Here is a 19336-nt window from a genome sequence, read left to right as displayed (position 1 = left end):
TTGCTGGGGTGGATGCAATTACTGATTTCCTCATAATGGTTATTCCATCACTGCAGAGCAGGAGACCACTATAAACATCCAAATAAAGTGCTGTTGTACATTAGTGAGCGGTGAAAGCAGATGCTGGCATCATCCTCAGCTATACTGATACATGATTGCACAACAGCTGAAGTGCAACCATCATACCTAATTATGCATGCAAAGGAACTCCACATAAAATAGCAAATATGACTCATTTTCTTCATTTAACTTGTCATATTTCAATGTTTTATTAATTTAAATAATTTAAAATGGACACAAAATATCCAGCCGACAGTCTGCACAAGGACAGGAGATTCAGAGGCACATTTTCCATCCAAATTAAGACAGCGCTTCAGTGTGTTTCCTTGGGAAATGTAGGCCCCGCATGCATTTAGTACAGAGAGAAAACCTGCCCAGGAAACCCTGCCAGTGCAACGGGTGGGGGGAGACAAATTCTATCAAACGTGGAAGTTTCTTAATCCTACAGATGTCTTCTCAGGTACCCACATGGCTGGTCAGGGGAGCTGGGTATCTGAGAGAACACGCTGCTTTGTAGGGAAGGAGGAGAAGTTAAAGCAAGTCACACCACTGTATGCTTAATACAGAGAATACATGATTCTGTTGTTTTTTTTTAAAGTGTTTTTATAAAAGTAATCTGGCAACCTACCCCATTCCCTAACAGCCACTGATCTAGGTCTTCACACACAACCACAAGACAGCTGAATATGAACATGTCAATTATAAACAACTTTTGAAAATACTTGACAGTGAAACCATTTTAGAAAAGAAATGAAAAAAGAGGGGGATGAGATTCCATGAATATAACAGACGTTTTATACTCCACTGCCATTCCTTTATCTCATTCAGATCACAATATGAAAAATACTATTTAAAAAGATGACACGAGTTTGTGTGACGGTAACAATATTTCTACCCCAATCGTGAACCCACTGACTTCATGCACAATTGTTTAGCAACTTCTACCATTATTTCCTTTGAGTTTAATTTAAAAACCTGACTTTAATTAAAGTATCATCCTGGTTGGGACTCACCAGTGAGCCTAGCTGAGCAGTACACAGTACCATCACAGCAGCATTCACCAAGAAGCACTTTTAAAAGAGCTGATAAAGTCGGAGACGATGGTGGTTGTCTCATAAATGGACAGACGTTAGAGGCCATGTTTTCCCTGTATCATATATATTCACACCAGGCCGAGGGCAAAGTACAACGGATGGCATGATTTCTGCAGTGACGGTGTTGTCATCATGTCTTTAGGTATGGAAATAACAACAACTTGAAGGCAAAACAGAAGTTACGGTATGAGTACAAAGTGGATAGTCTGGACAGGTGGTAGAAAGACTCAGAAAATAGGGAACAAAAACATTGTCAGCACACTTCAATATTTATATTTACACACTCCCGCGCTCGCACACGTACACACACACACACACTGAGAATTTCGTGGAGGTATTAAAGTCGCCTCAATGCACGCTTTTTATCTGCTTTCTTTTTCCCTGCTACATTATTAGTGCTACTGCTGCTGTTGCTATTGCTGCTGGTGGTGCTGGCTCCGTTCGCTCCGTTACCCAGAGCAGCAGGCACAGCTGCTGCGCTGGGCCCTGCTCTCTTCATGGGGTCACCTGCATGCTTCTTCGGCTGTGGGCCGTCATTAGGGTCCTGAGGTGCCCCCGAGGTCCCGCCCATGGCGTGGATCTCTGTGAGCAGACGAGCTCGGGACTCATATTCTGCATAGTCCTCCAACAGCAAACGCCCAGCCTCTTCGTTCAGAGCCGACTCGGGATTCGGATGGATGAGAAGACACTTGATTGTCTGTGGGGAAATAAAAGGAAACAAAGATGTAAAAGTAGCGACAGTGACACAGCTGAAAGTAAGTGCAACGACGACTGATCGTTCTACTTACGAGTAAGACGTGTCTGAGGCCGAGTTCTGCCTTCCAGTCCCTCTTCAGCACGTTGACACAGATTTCTCCCTTGTGACCCACATTGGGGTGAAAAATCTTGGTCAGGAAATACCCCTTGGGTGGAACCGCAGGGAAGTCCTTCCCGAGGACCAGACGCATTCGGAAAACGCCGCCAGCAAACGGAGTTCCCTCTGTCAAAGTATAAAGAATTCATCTCATGAACAGTATGTCCTGACTGTGCCAAACAAAAACAAAGAGGGTCATGGAGCGGCAACTGAGTCAACTAACAAAAATGTAAAAAATATTACACGCAAGTCAGACACACACACTCCTTATTTGTATCATAATCTGTTTGGGTTATGATGACAACTTCCGCATTAGTTCTAATTAATGTGTGACTTATAAAACATACTGTATTGACACATGACTGAAGGAAGCAATGTGTCAATCTTGGATTTAGTTTGCAAATTTCTGATACCAATACGACTGTCAGTTTAATAAATCAAACATGCAGAGAAGTTGCTCTGTGGAGGAGTTGACAAAATGTGGACAAGTGTCTGACTCTTCAGGGCCTACTTAAGAATAACAAGGTCTGAAGCGGTGAGCCCATAGTGATTAGATGCCATGTGGGTTAAGTGGGTTATGTGTCTCACATGTAATTATCAGACAAGTGTCACATCTCATGCTGGGTTCAGACTACAAGATATTTTTGTCTGTTACAATGCTCACAGTGTCAGATTGGGTGATTACAGAGTCATAAAATGTTGCCATGACTTTGCTTAAAGACAGATTACAGGTTGGTCCACGACCACTGTCTTTTACGGCATGCATGATGTCATGGGAGAAGGTGCTGAGAACTAACAGGAACAGCGACATAAACAAGCGAGTGTATGATGCTGACTGTCTTGTGTTTGGAAAACCCTAAATATAAGAAAAACAACTGACCTTTTCTCTTTTTCACAGTTGCAGCTGCAGCACCAACATCCCCTTTACCTTTCTAATCATTCCTCTTTTGTGTCACCATGTTTACAGTTGAAGTACATCATGCTTCTATTACACAAAGTCATGGTCATGAGAGAACATGTCGTGGAAGGCAAAAAAAAAAACCTCTAACATGTTCATCTTATTATCGGGAGGGCATGAGGCGTTCCAGACACAATGTGGGCTAACTTCTATGACATACTGTACATAATAAAACCATCGACTGACGCAGATAATACGCTACGATGGCCGGGTCACACTATAATTGGGCTGATATTGTGTAGTCTGAACCACGCATTACCCAACTTAAGCGGGGGGGGGGGGTTGACAGGCGAGAGCTGTTATTACCTCAGCTTGATGATAAAAGGTTGGTTGTCAAATGAAAACTGTCTTCAGTGCCAAATAGTTATCAGGCTATTTAACATCATGTGTGGTGGTGGGGGAGCTCAGTATATTGTAAGATGCAAGCATGACGCAAACGCAACATAAATGAAATTTCAAAACTAAATAATTTTTACTTTAAGAACAACTTCAGAGTGAGGGGGAGGATAAAATTGTCTTAGACCTTTAAGTTCACCTTTGAAGTATATGGACAGCTCCAGAACAATGTGAGTGATAGCATGTGGAGTCGATAAAATGTAGAAATACATGGTCTGTGTTGACCTTTCTGTAATTCCATTTGACCAGGGTTTCAGACGTGTAATTTGCTAAAAAAAACAAAAGTCTCTCAGAGAGACGGAAAAAGATCGGAATCAATACGGAGATCTGAAGAGCACTGCTGCTCAAGATTATGAAAACTTTAATGAATAAAAGACAATACAGTGGATCCATCTCTCCGCTGTATATACTGTGTCCTCTCAGTCAACAATTTCTTACTCTGAGAATACAAACACAGTGAGGTGCAGGCCAGTGTGAGTTCAATGCAAGTCCATCAAACTTAGTAGTGCCACCTATTTTTTATTCAGCTCATCATAACCAATGCCAGTTTGGTCTGACACCATATTGCAATCCTTACCCGGTCCTTCGATGGCTGTGTGTAGCTCAGTTATGTCCTCCTCGCTGGGATAAATCTTGATACCCTCAGGCGGGTCTGCTGCTAAAGCTGAAACCTCCTTGTAGACCAAGCGAAGAACATGAGGAGGCAAATTCTCCACATTGGAGTTCTGGAGAGAGACAGAAAGACGGTTTAATCAATTCTGGTATTGCGTATGAATAAACACCTACTAGACCTACTAAAAGAAAATTGGGGTTCTGACATCTTCTTAAACATCAAAATCAAGGACTTTACAGACCCAATGCCCTCAAATTAAAAAAAAACCAACACTGTATAGTTTGAAACACCTATCAAGGTTACTTAATGTTATCACACTGAGAATTTTTATAATGAGAACTGACAGACTTTACAGAAGCTGACAGACAATTTAAGAGAGGCAGCCTTCAATGTGTGAACAGTGGTGGCAGACAATATCAGAAGAACTTCAATTTCTACTCTTTCACAAAATCTGCCATGCAAGTGCTTTCAAAAAGGTTCAAGGACTTCAAGGACCCATGGGAACCATTGGAAAATATCTAAAAGTCAGGGGTACTTAAGAGAAATTTGTATATTTTTTGTATTTGGGGGCTTTTTGAATGTGTAATTTGTGGTAGATTTTATTTTGATGAACTATTAATAATGTAAACAGCATCTGAATCTCACTCTTGACTTACAGTTACTAAAATTAGGGGTTATTTTGGTTTAGTATTCACTGAATATTTAAAGGCAAACTGTTTATATCTGCATTTTGACTTTGACCATACGAAAGATGGCATATTAATTTGTGGAAATAATAAATGCTGTCTGGTTATCAGTTTCAAAAAGCCACGATGGAGCATGTAAGTACTGCAGCGTTACACCTATTTAAAATGCATTCAACAATTAGGCTACTATTTAAACTGTCACTTATCTGACGTTTGACGATGATCAAATCATTGTGTTTCTTAATAAGTAAATAGACAACAATCATCAGTTTCTCAGGACCCAAGCAGCATAAGATAAATCCACCATCAGCATCAACTGAGACCCTCTTCGTTTTCTCTTGCTGATGCACACACGTGACTGGTGGTTTTCTATATTTGGTTGCTCTTCATCGGAATAATCGGAATAATTTCAGCTCTTACTAATATGAAACATTGAGCCACACAGGTTTTAAACCATTTAAACACCCGGTACAAGTCACAAAAGTTTTAAGTTAATTTGTTTCATGTTAGCTTAATGTTATCTGACATTTACACAATCATGAATGCCAGGCAAAAGTAAGGTAAGGTAACTGTAACGATCGTCAAAGACCATCCAGTCGCTAACATTGGGTAACTTGAACGTTACGTTAGGATTGCATTACTGTTAGCAACACTAGCCTAGCCACAATCTGATAACGTTAATATTAAAGCTTCTCGGTGGCTTTATAGTTTGTAATAAGGTGTTCATTGTGGTCAATTTATCTATTAAATCATAAAAATATAGATGACGGCTCTTAATTAACGTCAGAGACTTCAGCAAGTAGACACAACCCAAATCAAAAGCTCGACGGCTGGCGACGGCTAAACGTCGGCTCAAGCTAGCAGCTACTCCGGTTAGCCGTTAGCAACGAGCTCGGCTAACTGACTTACCATCTTCAAAAGGAGTTCTGCTGAGGCCGTTGGTGTCTTGCTGGTGTCAGACGTGAGGAAACGTTTCTGTAATGTTTGAGAAAAGAAACTATCTTTGATGAAAACTTAGCCTGGTCTCACTGGCTACTCTTCTTTTCTTCTTTTCGTTGACACAGGAACAAAAATACGATCCTCAGTTTAACCTAGTACCACCGACCAATGGGCATCTCGGTGGCGTTATACGTCAGAAAGGTTGAGCCAATCGTGATATAGTGTTGTCGTTGCGTCACAGGTTGAAACCCTATCAGCCACACAGAAACGTGACTATGACTGATGCTAGTCAGTAATTGGTCCGTTTAAAAAACTCACACACACCCCTGAACATCACTGAAAAGACGAATCTGTTACATTAAATAAAATTAAAATACACAAGAAAATGCACCTTCGCTTCTAAAGAAAGGCAGAGGGAGCATTAATTAAATTAATAATATTTTAATAGTAACGTGAAACTTGTACATAGAGAAATAAATATAAAATTGCAGCTAATCAGCAGCATGAGAATGGAAACCACAGAAACCATATGCAGCTAAAGCAGACACAGCCCATAATAGCAAGTATAAAGGAAGACATTTACAGGATTATACACACACAAATACGAAACAAAAAACTTCTCATTCAGTCAAATGCAGCCTCATATTGCTCCCGTCATGCTCAAAAAATCACATGTTTCAGGTTTCTCCTTATAACAGAAAAAATACAGTTGAGATGCTCATCTTGTTGTAACTTGCCAATGACCAACAACACATGGGAATGTAGCTGAATATCTTACTCCATGAAAACCTACTTACAGCAGTACCATGTAATTGTGAAAAAATGTACACGTCTATGGTATGATCCGGCCACTTTCCCAACCACACTCCATATTTTCAAAGTCTAGTTTGGTTTAGTTTAATTTAAATTATAAGAGGGAGAAGGCTACATAAAATCACATGCAACTGAGATATCACAGTAATGTCCAAGATTTATTTCCATTGTAGTCATGGATGTTAGTAGCAAGATGCAAGAGTCTTGAGTTGACTGGGCAGTTTAGTATCAACAAAACTAACACATATCAAGAGTAGCAACCAAAAAAGAAATTGTAAAATCACAGGCATATGAATAACCCCCTTCACTGGCAACCAGAAGGCACAATATCCTTACCAAGAATGCCCATGATACCCATAACCAAGTTTGAAACAACACATCTCTGCTTGAATCTCTGCATTGTTCTCACAGCAGCAACAATACAATTTAGTGAGACTTAAATTTCACTGCTGTGGGAGTGCAAATAAGTAGTATGAACATTTCCACCTCCAGACCTGCGTTATAAAATAACAAGATTATAAGATTCTATCACACCATATGTTATATATATTTGTTTATGTGTTGTTTAATGTATTAACATATGTACTCTTTCTTTAAGACGAGGAATTTGTTACTGTATTTTTTCAGGTAAAGATAAATCATGGATAGCTTACTGAACAGGCCTGCTGGGCACAGGCCCAGAGGTCCAAAGTGTAAAGGCCCCCCCCGGCCTTCACTTGCAAAATGTCACTTAAATTAACATGTACCGACCAGGAAGAGGTTAAAAATAACCATGAAGAGACACAAAAAGACCATAGAGAGGCAAAGACACAAAAGAATGTACAAAAACAAGCAAAACAACCACAAAGACACACACAAATACAAAAAGACACAAATTTACCTGACCGGGACACAAGGAGACACAAAACAATCACAAGGAGACACAATAAGACTAGAAAGAGATGCAAAATGACCAAAAAAGACATAAAATTACCCCAAAGAGACACAGATTATGTCAGTGAGACACAAAAGAGACCCAAACGACTGCAAAATTATACAAAATAACCAGAAGTAGACACAAAATGACTACAAAGAGACACAAAATGAATGAAATAAAACAAAAAATCCCCTCAAAGACACACAAAACTACCATGAGGAGACACAAAATGACCAGAAAGTGATGCGAAATGATAAAAAAAGACATTAAAATTACTTCAAAGAGACAACCAATTACAATAATAAGACACAAGAGACCCAAGTGGCTACAAAATAACCAGAAGGAGACACAAAATGACTTAAAAAGACCTCAAAGAGACACATAATAACCAGAGGTATTCACAAATGACTAAAAGGAGATGCAAAATGACCAAAAGAGACATCAAATGACTCCAAAGAGATACGAATGATGTCTACAAAACAATACAAAATAACCAGCAGGAGACACAAAATGATTACAGTGAGACACAAAAGGAAACAAAATGGCCCCAAAGAGACACAAAATCACCAAAAGAGACATCAAATGACCCCAAAGAGATACAAATGATGTCTACAAAACAATACAAAATAACCAGCAGGAGACACAAAATGATTACAGAGAGACACAAAAGTATACAAAATGGCCCCAAAGAGACACAAAATCACCAAAAGAGACATAAAATAACCTCAGAGACACATATTACGTCAATGAGACAAAAAAGAGACCCAAACGACCTCAGAATTATACAAAATAACCAGAAGTACACACGTAATGACTAAAATGGGACACAAAATGAATTAAGTAAATCACAAAACCACCTCCAAGAGACACAAAACAACCACGAGGAGACACAAAATCACTAGAAAGTGATGCAAAATGACCAAAAAAGACATAACATTATCCCAATGAGACATATAGTAAGAGACAAAAGAGACCCAAACAGCTACAAAATAACCAGAGGGAAACACAAAATGGCTACAAGGAGACGCAAAATGACTTAAAAAAAGACATAAAATTACCTCAAAGAGACACAAAATAACCAAATGACTAGAAAGAGATGCAAAATGACCAAAGAAGACATAAAAGTATCCCAAAGAAATGCAAATTATGACTACAAATGACACAAAAAGAATAAGAAAGGCACAAAATCCCCTCAAAGAAACACAAAACAGCCACACAAAATGACCAAAAAATTATGTCAATAAGATGCAAAAGAGACAAACGACTACAAAACAATGTAAAATAGCCAGAGGATGATACCAAACAACTACAAAGACACACACACAACCAAGTCTGTGTGTCTTGCTCATCTGTGGGAGAGGTGGTGGGGCCCTTTGCATGTTTTTGCCCAGGGGCCCACTGCATCATAATTCACCCATGGACATAATCAGTAGGCTCTTTTGTGCTTTTTCTTTTCAGTTCCTGCACTTTTTAAAACATTTTTTTTACTCAGAAACACTTTTATATGCGTATAATATAATATATAATATAATATATGCGTATGACTCATTTATTGACTGATTAAATTTACATAAACTGTGTAAGGTTTGCAGGACAGATTATGGTCTATAAATCACCGTCACCGCCACTAGAGGGCGCTTCAACACAACGTCCACAGTCCTGAGAGCTGAGCTGAGACTGTTCCAGTGCGTAGCCACGGAGATAAGTTTCCTTTAACGTTTATTTCACCGTGATTTTATCTCAACGGTTTGATAAGAATCACAGCGGGTCAGAGATTACTTTGCTCCGGTGCTGCTGTGAACACCGTAAATGGGCGTGACAGCCGCACAACAACAACACCACAACAAAAACAACGGATCTGCTTCCGGTTTCTGGATGTAGCTGTCAGACTCCAGCATCTCTTTTTTAACGGGGAAGCGCTTTATCAGCAGGTCAGTAGCTTCATGTCGCTATTGTCGATTAATAATAGTTGACTTTGCCGTTGTTTTGCCAACTGTCAGCATCCGAACACAGAGTATAATCAGCAGGCTGCCACAGTTTAGCCGCCGTTACGGTAAGCTAACGACTTTAAAGTTATCGTTAGCCTCGTGTGATAGCTGCACAGCTAACTGTGTTGTAGCTCATGTTTATCTGTTAACGGTTCTTCCTCTGTGTGCCTGTGTGTGATAAGATTTAGTATGAGCGAAGGAGAGGTGTTTCATGAGAAGCAACGATTGGAGCTGTGCGCGATTCATGCACTCAACAACGTGCTCCAGGAGCGGGTGTTCACCAAGGAGACAGCCGATGATATCTGCAAACGGTAGGGTAACATTTCCAGGATGTGTCGGTGTTTCCTATCATATAACTAAAACATATATTGTTGGTTTGTATCAAGCATAAAATATTCTAAAACACATTAGTTAACAACAGGGGTATGACTCAAAACATATCTAAAAATGGGCACAAGATGACTACAAAGAGACACAAACCAGATTTAAAACTAGAAATTACAGAAATTGCCTGAAAGAGACACAAAACATCCACAAGGAGATCCAAAATGACTACAAAGAGACACAACACAAATAAAGAAGACACAAAATTACCTGAAAGAGACACACATTATGTCAGTAAGAGACAAAAGAGACCCATAAGACTACAAAACGATTTAAAACAACCACATAGAGACACAAAAGGACCACAAAAGACATAAAATTACCCCAAAGAGACACAAATTGTAACTACAAAACAATAGAAAATAACCAGAAGTAGAGTAGACACAAAATGACTATAAAGAGATACTTAACAGGAAAAGACATAAAACTACCCCAAAGAGACACAAATTTTATCAATAAGACACAAAAGAGAGCCGAAAGACTACAAAACGATACAAAACAAACACATGGAGACACAAAATGACTACAAAGAGACACAAAACTAATAAAAAAGACACAAAATTACCTGAAAGACACAAAACATCCACAAGGAGACACAATACGACCACAAAAGGCATAAAATTACCCCAAAAAGGTACAAGTCATGTCGAAGAGACACAAAATTACGACCAAGAAACACAAAATGACTACAAACAAATATAAAACGAGAAAACAGACAAGAGATTACCTAAAAAAAAGACACAAAACAACCACATGGAGACACAAAAGGACTAAGAAGAGACACAAAACAAATAAAATTGACACAAAATTATCTGAAAGAGACACAAAACATCCACAAAGAGACATAAAATGACTACAAAGAGATATACAAAGGAAAAAAAAGACAAAAAATGACCCGAAAAGACACAAAACAACCACATGGAGACACAAAATGACTACAAAGAGACAAAAATCAAAAAAAGACACAAAATTACATGAAGAGACACAAAACATCCACAAGAAGACACAGAATTATCACAAAGAGACACAAAAGATATAAAATCACCCCAAAGAGACACAAATTGTGAGTAGAAAACAATACAGAATAACCAGAAGTAGACAAAAATGACTACAAAGAGATGTCAATGAGACACAAAAGAGACCCCTGTGATTACAAAACGATAGAAAACAACCACATGGAAACACAAAACAAATGAATCACATTGTGATTTTAGAGCAATGCTGTGAAAACACCTCTTCCACTGACTGATGTCTCAACAGGGAGTGCAGCCCAAAACTCTCATCACTGTGTTCTGTCCCATTGTTAAAGTCAGCGTCTTTAAATAAGCTGGAAATCTACAGCATCAAGACTTGAACTGAGTGGTGGTGGTGCAGTTTCACACTGCAGGCCGCTGTATTTAGTGTGGCTGTTGTTAAGGATGCCATACTAACTTCATTGACTATGAGTTGAGTCACGATCTGAGTAGCTTGTGACCTTGGCTAAAGAATTTCCCGTGGGAATCCATGTGACCTATCAACTCAAAGAATCTTTGTCCAGGTTGTTATGAATAAAAATGATTTATTCGAACGAGGAACAGATCTGAAAAAAGATGCAGCAACATCCTGCTAATTCACCATGGATGTTGGGCTTGACAGTCGAGCCCAGAGGGTGGAGATGTTCGCACAAAAACGAGAGTACACAAAACGTCAGAGCGGTCCTGACGCCTAGTAACCATATTTGAGGTGGACTTGTTCCTTCAAAATGCTCTCTTGTTCTGTTGCTCCCTTCGTGCAGGCTGGCTCCACAGTGTGTGGTGAACCCTCATCGCTCCGTGTTAGGTACAGGGAACTATGACGTCAATGTCATCATGGCGGCACTACAGAGCCGGGAACTGGCTGCAGTGTGGTGGGACAAACGCAGGTGAGTGAGACACACTGAGCCCCGTGAATCCCCAGAGTACTCTGAGTTTCTGGGCTTGCTTTTTATCTGGTTTATTTCTATGGGAGTTTTTGGAGTTTAAATATTAAAAGCTCATCTCTAAGCATCAGCTTTTTGTGGTAGGCCATCGCAATCAAAGGACAAACGCATCTTTTTAGACTCACAGGCAGACACAGAGACATATCTTTATCTATGCAAATACTAGTCTATCATGATGTGCAACCCTAGGGCATGTTGCTCTGTACATAAGAGGCGTGACTCATACTCATACTCATACCCATCTCCAGCTGCATGTCAAACATTAAGCTCTCATTTTACAACATTTAGGAAGTCAGTATGTAAAGCAGAAGTCGGCGAGCCAGGTTGAGGTCGAGTGGGTGCACCTGAGCAGTCCACAGTGAAATATACTGAACATAACAGATTACTAAAAACATCTCAAGGTGTGAGTTTTCTTTGATGCTTTCTTTCTCCCTTCTTTTAAAAATACAGGACGGTTCAGAGCCTCTGCATGTCAAAGGTCCAGGGTTTTATTCTCAACGTCCCGTCACGAGTATCTTTGGGGATCGTGTCCCTCCCGCTCAGACGGCGGCACTGGCTCGCGGTTAGGCAAGTTAACGGACAGTACTACAACCTGGACTCCAAACTGAAGAGTCCTGTCTGTATCGGGGGAGAAGCAGAACTACGGTAAGAACGTACAGTCACATTTGGCTGGGCAACATAGACGTCACGATATTTTTCACTAAACACCATGTTGTGATGATATTGTAGGTTTGCCTGCTGGCGCTTTATAAAATATTCCCACAATGAGATTTTAGACAAATAATCATCAGCAATGTGGAGAAAATGATTGAGACCGATAGACATATCTGAACAAACTGTCGCCTCAACTTGGCTAATTTAATGTTTTACCAACTGTAACGTTGCAAGGTTGCAAAATGTGAGACGCACTGCACTGCCCTTTTTTTTTTTAATTGAATGCTACTACTAAGAAAAATGCTGCTATGGCTTTTAATTGTTGCCAGGCAACCACCCCATTACCTCCTTACCCTAACCTTCCCATGTAATCAATCTACCGTTTGTTTATTTGTTTAATTTATTACACAGTAGTTAGTAGTTTGTTACTAAAATGTTGAGGCAGAGGGTAGTTGCTGTAGGTCTGGTTGAGGGTGAGAGGCTGTCAGCAAATAGTTTGGCACAGGGAAACAGATCTGTGTGGGTATGTGAGACCCTAATAAGGTGGGTGATTTGCAGGGAGTACCACCAGTTGGTCGAGGAGCTTCACCTCCATGATGGCTGTTTCCGGGCATATTAGCTTCTCCTCCGTTGTTTACCAACTGTAAACTTGATGTCGTGACCACCACAGATGGCCCGCCTCTCAAATCATCTCATTGGACAATGGGGAAAAAAGCTGAGATGACATGGGGCGCTTTTCCACTCTGAGTTGAAAGTTTTTTTTCAACTTGAGGAGTTCAGAATGCTTCGGCAAAAACGCCAGGTGCCTACAGCTCAGAAATGCAAGGTGCATCTCAACGCAACAAAACACGAGCAAAAAGCTTCATTCTCATTAAAAACGATTAGAAAAAGTTGCCTCCAGCTGCTGAAACGCTCTCTGTGTGATCAGGGCCGTATCCTAAAATAAGCCATAAACCGATCATCACCCAGGTGAAGCTCCTGGACCAGCTGGTTGTACTCTGTGTGATTCCTCCTTTTCCTGAGGGTCTCATATACCCACACGCATCTCCATATTCCTGTGACCAGTGTACTATTTGGGCACAGCCTCTCACCCTCAATCAGAGCTACAGCAAGTGCCTCCCACCTGTCTATTTTTCATGCAGACATTTAAGGTACAGATTTGTGAGTTTACTTCACAGCAAAATAGCAGTTAAGCTAAGGACAGGTGATGGAGTGGTTGCCTAGCAACAATAGAAAAAGGACACAGCAAGCTGCAAAAAGTGCTGTGTCTGGCTGAGGCAGGTTCCACAAAAAGGCAGTAGGGTGCGTTTTGTAACTTGCAAACACGCTCTGTCTGATCAGAGCCTAATGTGGCCTTTACCAGGAAAAGACACTTAGAATATTAAGATATCAATCTAAGACGATATCTGCTTTCTAAAAGGCCTACATGTAGTGTGTGTGTGTGTGTGTGTGTGTGTGTGTGTGTGTGTGTGTGCGCTTGTGTGTTTGTGAGTGTCTGCCCTGAGTGAGATCAAAACTTGGCTTTGACGCGCTGCTTGATTTCTGTCTCAGCGAGTGAGTCATCCCATATGAGTGGTCACATGGGGCTTACCTCACTGTTTGTTTGTGTTAGAGCGCTGCACCCCAGTGATCTGTCCCTCTGTCTGTGTCCATGTTATTCTAACCTTTCATCTCCCGTCGTCCGTGTTTCTCTTTCAGCACATTTCTCAGCGAACAGCTTTCTCAGGATGTGGCAGAGATGCTCCTGGTCGTCCGCCGGGAGGTGGAGGAGGACGGTTCGTGGCTGAACTCTGACAATCCCAAGAAGTGACACCTTGGGACGGGACATACCTTTAGTTAGCATGGAAAAAAAACCTCCTCTGGGAAAATGACAGACGTTTTTTTAAAAAAAACAAAAAAAAACACCTCATTACAGAAAACTCTTCAGGGAATGCACTAAAATACATTTAATATCTACACACAGAGGAAATTCCAAAGAGGAGCAGAGACGGGCGGTTACTCCTGAGATGAAGGACTGTTTTGATTGTAACAGCTGTAAAAGCTTTTGCTCCGATATGACACATGTATCTGCGTCGTCCTTCTCTTAGTACCTTTGTTTTTAACACTGAGGAGGTGCATCTAAGCTAACTAAGTTGTGTTTGATGAGTTGTGACATATGACTGAACTTTCACTGTTTTACGGTAGGAAGATTGCAGTGTTTGTGCATGAGAAACCATCCGCAATAAGGATAACTGCACTACTTTGAGTTCTCAAACGTCTCCGAGATGAAAACAGTTTAACAGTCCGAGACTTTTACGATCGAGTCGCCAAAATCAGATCAGTGTGTCAGTTATCAGGCAGCACCTGAGTTCTCTCTTCCCATGTAAACCTTCTATGCACTGCAGAGTTTGATTTGTTCGCACTGTTTGTCTTTGTGCGTGTTCACACAGGCACAGGTACTGTGAAGGCATCACTCAGTGAGGCGTTGAAGGACCTCCAGTGTCTTTGCATGTTTTCGCTGATTTACTAAAACATTTTCAGAGCGTGCCACGTTTTTTTGTTTTAGATTTTTAATTGTGTTTTGTTTTGCTCCATGCTGCCTTTGTTTTCGTCTCATTTAGCTTTGGTGTAAAAACCAAAAATCAACTTGCAGAGATTTTAAACAAGGCTGAAATCTGTAATTCATCACATCGAACTTTTGTCTTTGATAATGGTGGATTATACATTTCATCCAGGTTTCATGTCTCTGCAGGTCACGTTTCGCACGAGTGAAAGAAGTTAGAAAGATCTTTTTTTTTTTTTTTTAATAATTATAAATCTAAATTAAAAGTTACAGTAATATAAAAGAAACACTATTCCTGATCAGTTTTAAATAATTCCAACATGCAAAAACACTGGTCCTGTGACTGTATGTAACCTTTACGTTTGTGTGTTGTCTCTCCTATTGATCTATGCATATCCAAAAGAATAGGAGCGCTGCCTCTGGTACACACTAGTGAACAACTTACACATAAACCTCACAGCTCAGAGGTTCGTAATAGTGAAACTTATTTATATTAAACTTTGACCTCTTGTTTTAAGTATGAATCTCTTGCAAAGCATTTTGTTTGTTGTTTACACTAAACAGAAATTTACATGCAACATTTGTTTTTGCTCTCATTTTCACAGGTTTAGGTTCAAGATCTTATTTTATGCACTCGAGAGATTTATTTTTCTCACATTTTGGTTGCAAATTTGTTGAACCTGTGAGTGAGCACCTCCTTTTCCAAGATAATCCATCCACCTGTCAGGTGTGGCGTATTAAGAAGCTGATTAAAAGGCATCATTACTACACAGGTGTGCCTTGGGATAGTCACAATAAAAGGTCACTCCAAGACAGTGGTTCCCAAATGGTGGGTTGCGGTTCAAAGTCTGAATAGGCCGCAAGTGACTCACTTTATCTTTAAGTACAGTGAATTTCCAGCACAGAGCTTTTATTTTGAAGTGCCGTTTTCTGAAGTAGAGTGAGTGACTAATAGACTTTACAGAGACGGCAAACTTGAACTAATGTCTAAAGAGAAATTTGGACCCCGTTGCTAGACCATTTGGGAACCACTGCTCTGAAATGTGCAGTTTCATCACACAACACAATGATACACGTTGGAAGTTTTGAGGAAGCGTGTCATTGGCATGCTGACTGCAGGAATGTACAACAGAGCTTTTGTCTGTGAACTGGATATTTTTTTCACTAAGCAATTCCAATGTTGTTTCAATGAATTTGGCACAACCCCGGACCACATGTAACCACACCAGCTCAGGAACTTAATATCCAAGATCATTCGAGACCAGCCACCTCGACAGCTGATGCAGTAATTGTTTTGAGCGTTTGAAAAATGTTGGTGCAGAATGTCAGAAACCTTGTCAGGGAAGCTCATCTGCATGCTCGTTGTCCTCACCAGGGTCTTGACCCGACAGCATGCTCACCTGGCTCGCTCTAAATCACCTCGACTGTCTCTTACAAAATGCACATATCTAAAAAGAATATGTTGAGCCTGGAGTCAACCTTGAGAGCTATGGCAACTGCCATAGCTTATCTGAACCAGCAGTGACCATTAATGTCCATAATTTACCGCCTACAGTGTGATACTGGATACTGTGTGTTATGTTACCTTACCACCGGAGTCTGCTAGGAACCCTTGTCTGGGCAGAAGTACTCCCTCTGCCACAACAATGGGACCAGAGATAAAGTGCATTTCGACCTCGAGGCCTCTTTGAAGACCTTTGCTGACCTGACTGTTACCTTGAGTATAACCATCATCCATTTGCTTTACTGACCGAGACTAAAGGCCGTAACACAGCAAAATTCCTTCACACTGAGCATGTTTTCGATGCTCTGGATCGGAATGTACGACAGTGTCCTGCCAATATCCAGCAACTTCACACAGCCACTCGAAGAGGAGCAGGCCAACATTTCACAGGCAACAATCAACAACCTGATCAACACTATGAGAAGATGTGTCACACTGCACACGTGTCTTAATGATGCTGTTTAATCATCATCTTGATATGTCACACTTGTCAAGTGGATGGATTATCTTGGGAAAGGGGAAGTGCTCACTAACAGGGATTGTTAACAAATTTGCGATTAAAATCTGAGAGAAGTCTTTGTGCCTAGAAAAGTCCTAGATCTTTGACTTGATAAACAAAAGTTCATACATTCATTTTCTGTAACCGCTTATCCTGTTCAGGGTCACGAAGGGCTGGAGCCTATCCCAGCTGGCATTGGGTGAGAGGCGGGGTACACCCTGGACAGGTCACCAGACTATCACAGGGCTGACACATGGAGACAGACAACCATTCAACACTCACATTCACACCTACAGACAATTTAGAGTCACCAGTTAACCTGCATGTGTTTGGACTGTGGGAGGAAGACGGAGTACCCGGAGAAAACATGCAAACTCCACACATAACAGCTCCCCCACGCCAGGGTTCGAGCCAGGAACATTCTTGGTTACATCGTGCCACCCCCCAATCGTTTAATTTTTGTTCAGCGCACACTGGATTGACTTGTAAACATGAGGAAAACAAGGTGAAGGTTATTGAAGTTATTTTTATTTATATTAGACTCTTGAGTGTAAAAGGATGCCATTCAAAAGGAGCATTGATAACCATACAAACTCAATTCAAGGGTTAACAAGGTCAGTTGGCAAGGACGGGGGGATTCAATGAAATCTCCAACATACCAGACCATATATACACAAAACATCTTGGAGAGATCTCAGAAACCCAATGCTATACATAGTTATTATTGCTAGTTACGGTAGGGCTACTGCAGCACCAGTAGCAAGAATCATATTGCTATGTACCTGCTGTCATTGCATGGGATTTGTAGTTCTCCACTCTCAAGACTTGAGTGGCAGTTGTAGTTCTCCGTTCGATGGTTAAAACAGGGTCTTGGTAGCCCTCGAGTATGTTTTTTTTTTTGTTTTGTTTTTTTAAGAGCAAATGTTCATGATTATTCAGATATTATAGACAGTGAGATATACAGAATACCATAAGGTAATACAAGGAAAATACAGAATTGCCACCTATAAAAAGTAATAATAAAAAAACATGATACCAAGTGAAGGAACTGCATAACCATTCACAGAAAAAAATGTGTATTGTTGCTACGTGCCAGTGCTTTTCTACAACAATATTTATATAAAAACTTAAAAATAAAATCGGTGGTACTGATACATTGAAGAATATAAAACTACAACGTAGTAACGTCAATACCATTCTGACTTGCCTCACCACTGTTCACAGTTTACACAGAGTTTGGACAGACGAGGGGGGAAAGAATTTAGACCAAGTGGACTTGGTTCATATTTGCACAGCCAGCGTACCAGCATTATCATTGTCGGTTATATCAACGGTCCATTCAGACCTGTTTCTTTTAAGTGCTTCTAATAATCATTATAATAATAATATTCAGTGGTACTGACGTTACGCACTTTGAATTCACACTTAGCATTCATTTTATTTAGATTAGTTTCTTTTTCATTTCAGTAAAGTGTCCATTCATATGAAAACTAAACTTTTTTTTTCTATACATTTCCTAACAAAAAATAATAATCAACGTGAATACAGGTTCCTCGAATGGGCGGGGTTGGGGTGTGATTGACTTCCCCCGTAACCAGTCAGCATGCTGGGAGAGTACTGTACGTCCAGAACAGACGATGGGAGCCGACAGGAGAGAGGTTGAGGTGGTCCAGAGGAGAGATGAGAGGAAATAAAAGAGAGGAGAAGAAAATTTGTTATTCGCACACGTGAAGATCAGCTCATTAAGAAGAGCAAACAGCACATGTTTTGCTCACTATCTGACCAACAGGCTTCAATAAATTTATTCAGAATCAATTTCATTAAATAAAATTTAAAGAAATAAAGCTGCTTTACTTTATTTCCTCAGGTAAAGTAACTGTTTACAGTCAGTCAAGAAGACTTTAATGTAGTTCTTAATATGTTCATTATTTTGACCCCCACCCCCCCAAAAAAATTTAACTCAAGGTCCACTTACTCATTTTTTTCAGATTTCAGTTGCATCTCATGGTCTTCCTAGCACAGTGGTTTTCAAACCCAAAAGGCACGCCTATATTTATATCTGTGCACAATCACTTCTATAATGTGTGTTATCAAGACGTAAGACAATAAAAATAAAAAATAGGAGAGGTAGCTTTCACGATGCTTTCTACTGACTGGTGCTTTGTCGTAATTTGCTCCGTACAATAAAGCGATCCATCGTCCTGCTCACAGCTTTCTCCCTTTAAATGTTATCATCCGCTCACACTGGCTGCCAATCAGAACTTCTGATGTGGCACACATCATTCCCATGTGTGAAATAGGTTCAAATAGATCACGTTTTTTTAGCTGGAGTTTGCCTCATTATTAGGAAATGGATCCCCACAACATACTGATACAGTCAACTAAAAATTAATTTATAACTTTTTGTAAAGGCCTGGTTAAATACTGCAATAATGGCTTGGTTATATAACGGATATCACAAAATCCCATGGCACACCTGG

General features: G+C 40.2%; 3 protein-coding genes across 6 annotated transcripts in view; 1 reads left to right on the top strand and 2 right to left on the bottom strand.

The window, feature by feature from the left end:
* Positions 1 to 250: 250 nt before the first annotated feature.
* On the bottom strand, positions 251 to 5766 carry ube2s (ubiquitin-conjugating enzyme E2S). The gene is made up of 4 exons (XM_049584689.1): positions 5570 to 5766; positions 3939 to 4086; positions 1943 to 2133; positions 251 to 1851 (listed from the first exon to the last, which is right to left on the bottom strand). The coding sequence occupies exons 1-4, from the start codon at positions 5570 to 5572 to the stop codon at positions 1492 to 1494; spliced, it is 702 nt and encodes a 233-aa protein (XP_049440646.1). The 5' UTR covers positions 5573 to 5766; the 3' UTR covers positions 251 to 1491.
* Positions 5767 to 8960: 3194 nt separating this feature from the next.
* On the top strand, positions 8961 to 15095 carry josd2 (Josephin domain containing 2). 2 transcript variants are annotated; one of them, XM_049584744.1, is made up of 5 exons: positions 8961 to 9259; positions 9499 to 9627; positions 11475 to 11600; positions 12108 to 12302; positions 14010 to 15095. In XM_049584744.1, exons 2-5 carry the CDS (start codon positions 9506 to 9508, stop codon positions 14119 to 14121), a joined length of 555 nt encoding a protein of 184 aa, XP_049440701.1. In that variant the 5' UTR covers positions 8961 to 9259; positions 9499 to 9505; the 3' UTR covers positions 14122 to 15095. The 2 variants fall into 2 exon arrangements, with proteins under 2 accessions (XP_049440701.1, XP_049440703.1); XM_049584746.1 differs by having other exon boundaries at positions 8961 to 9381.
* Positions 15096 to 17710: 2615 nt separating this feature from the next.
* The window catches only part of ttyh1 (tweety family member 1), a 30348-nt gene continuing 28722 nt past the window's right edge, over positions 17711 to 19336 (bottom strand). For all 3 annotated transcript variants that reach the window (XM_049584735.1, XM_049584737.1, XM_049584736.1), the window contains one exon: positions 17711 to 18473. In XM_049584735.1, the coding sequence (XP_049440692.1) occupies positions 18390 to 18473 (84 nt within the window). In that variant the 3' untranslated portion in view covers positions 17711 to 18389. The remainder of the gene's footprint in view (positions 18474 to 19336) is intronic.

This window comes from Epinephelus fuscoguttatus, linkage group LG8, assembly GCF_011397635.1.
Source record: "Epinephelus fuscoguttatus linkage group LG8, E.fuscoguttatus.final_Chr_v1".
NCBI lineage: Eukaryota > Metazoa > Chordata > Actinopteri > Perciformes > Serranidae > Epinephelus > Epinephelus fuscoguttatus.
The sequence above is the reverse complement of the archived record's forward strand: the minus strand, read 5'-3'. Positions and strand labels throughout refer to the sequence as shown.

What these genes read in the sequence shown, in the direction of transcription:
- josd2 (XM_049584744.1), top strand. Translation starts at nt 9,506, where the DNA reads ATGAGCGAAGGAGAGGTGTTTCATGAGAAGCAACGATTGGAGCTGTGC. An exon ending in GCCGATGATATCTGCAAACG is followed by an intron (nt 9,628 to 11,474) that starts GTAGGGTAACAT and finishes CCCTTCGTGCAG; the next exon opens with GCTGGCTCCACAGTGTGTGG. An exon ending in GGGGGAGAAGCAGAACTACG is followed by an intron (nt 12,303 to 14,009) that starts GTAAGAACGTAC and finishes TTTCTCTTTCAG; the next exon opens with CACATTTCTCAGCGAACAGC.
- ube2s (XM_049584689.1), bottom strand. An exon ending in CACAGCCATCGAAGGACCGG is followed by an intron (nt 2,134 to 3,938) that starts GTAAGGATTGCA and finishes ATACTTTGACAG; the next exon opens with AGGGAACTCCGTTTGCTGGC. An exon ending in GCCTCAGACACGTCTTACTC is followed by an intron (nt 1,852 to 1,942) that starts GTAAGTAGAACG and finishes ATTTCCCCACAG; the next exon opens with ACAATCAAGTGTCTTCTCAT.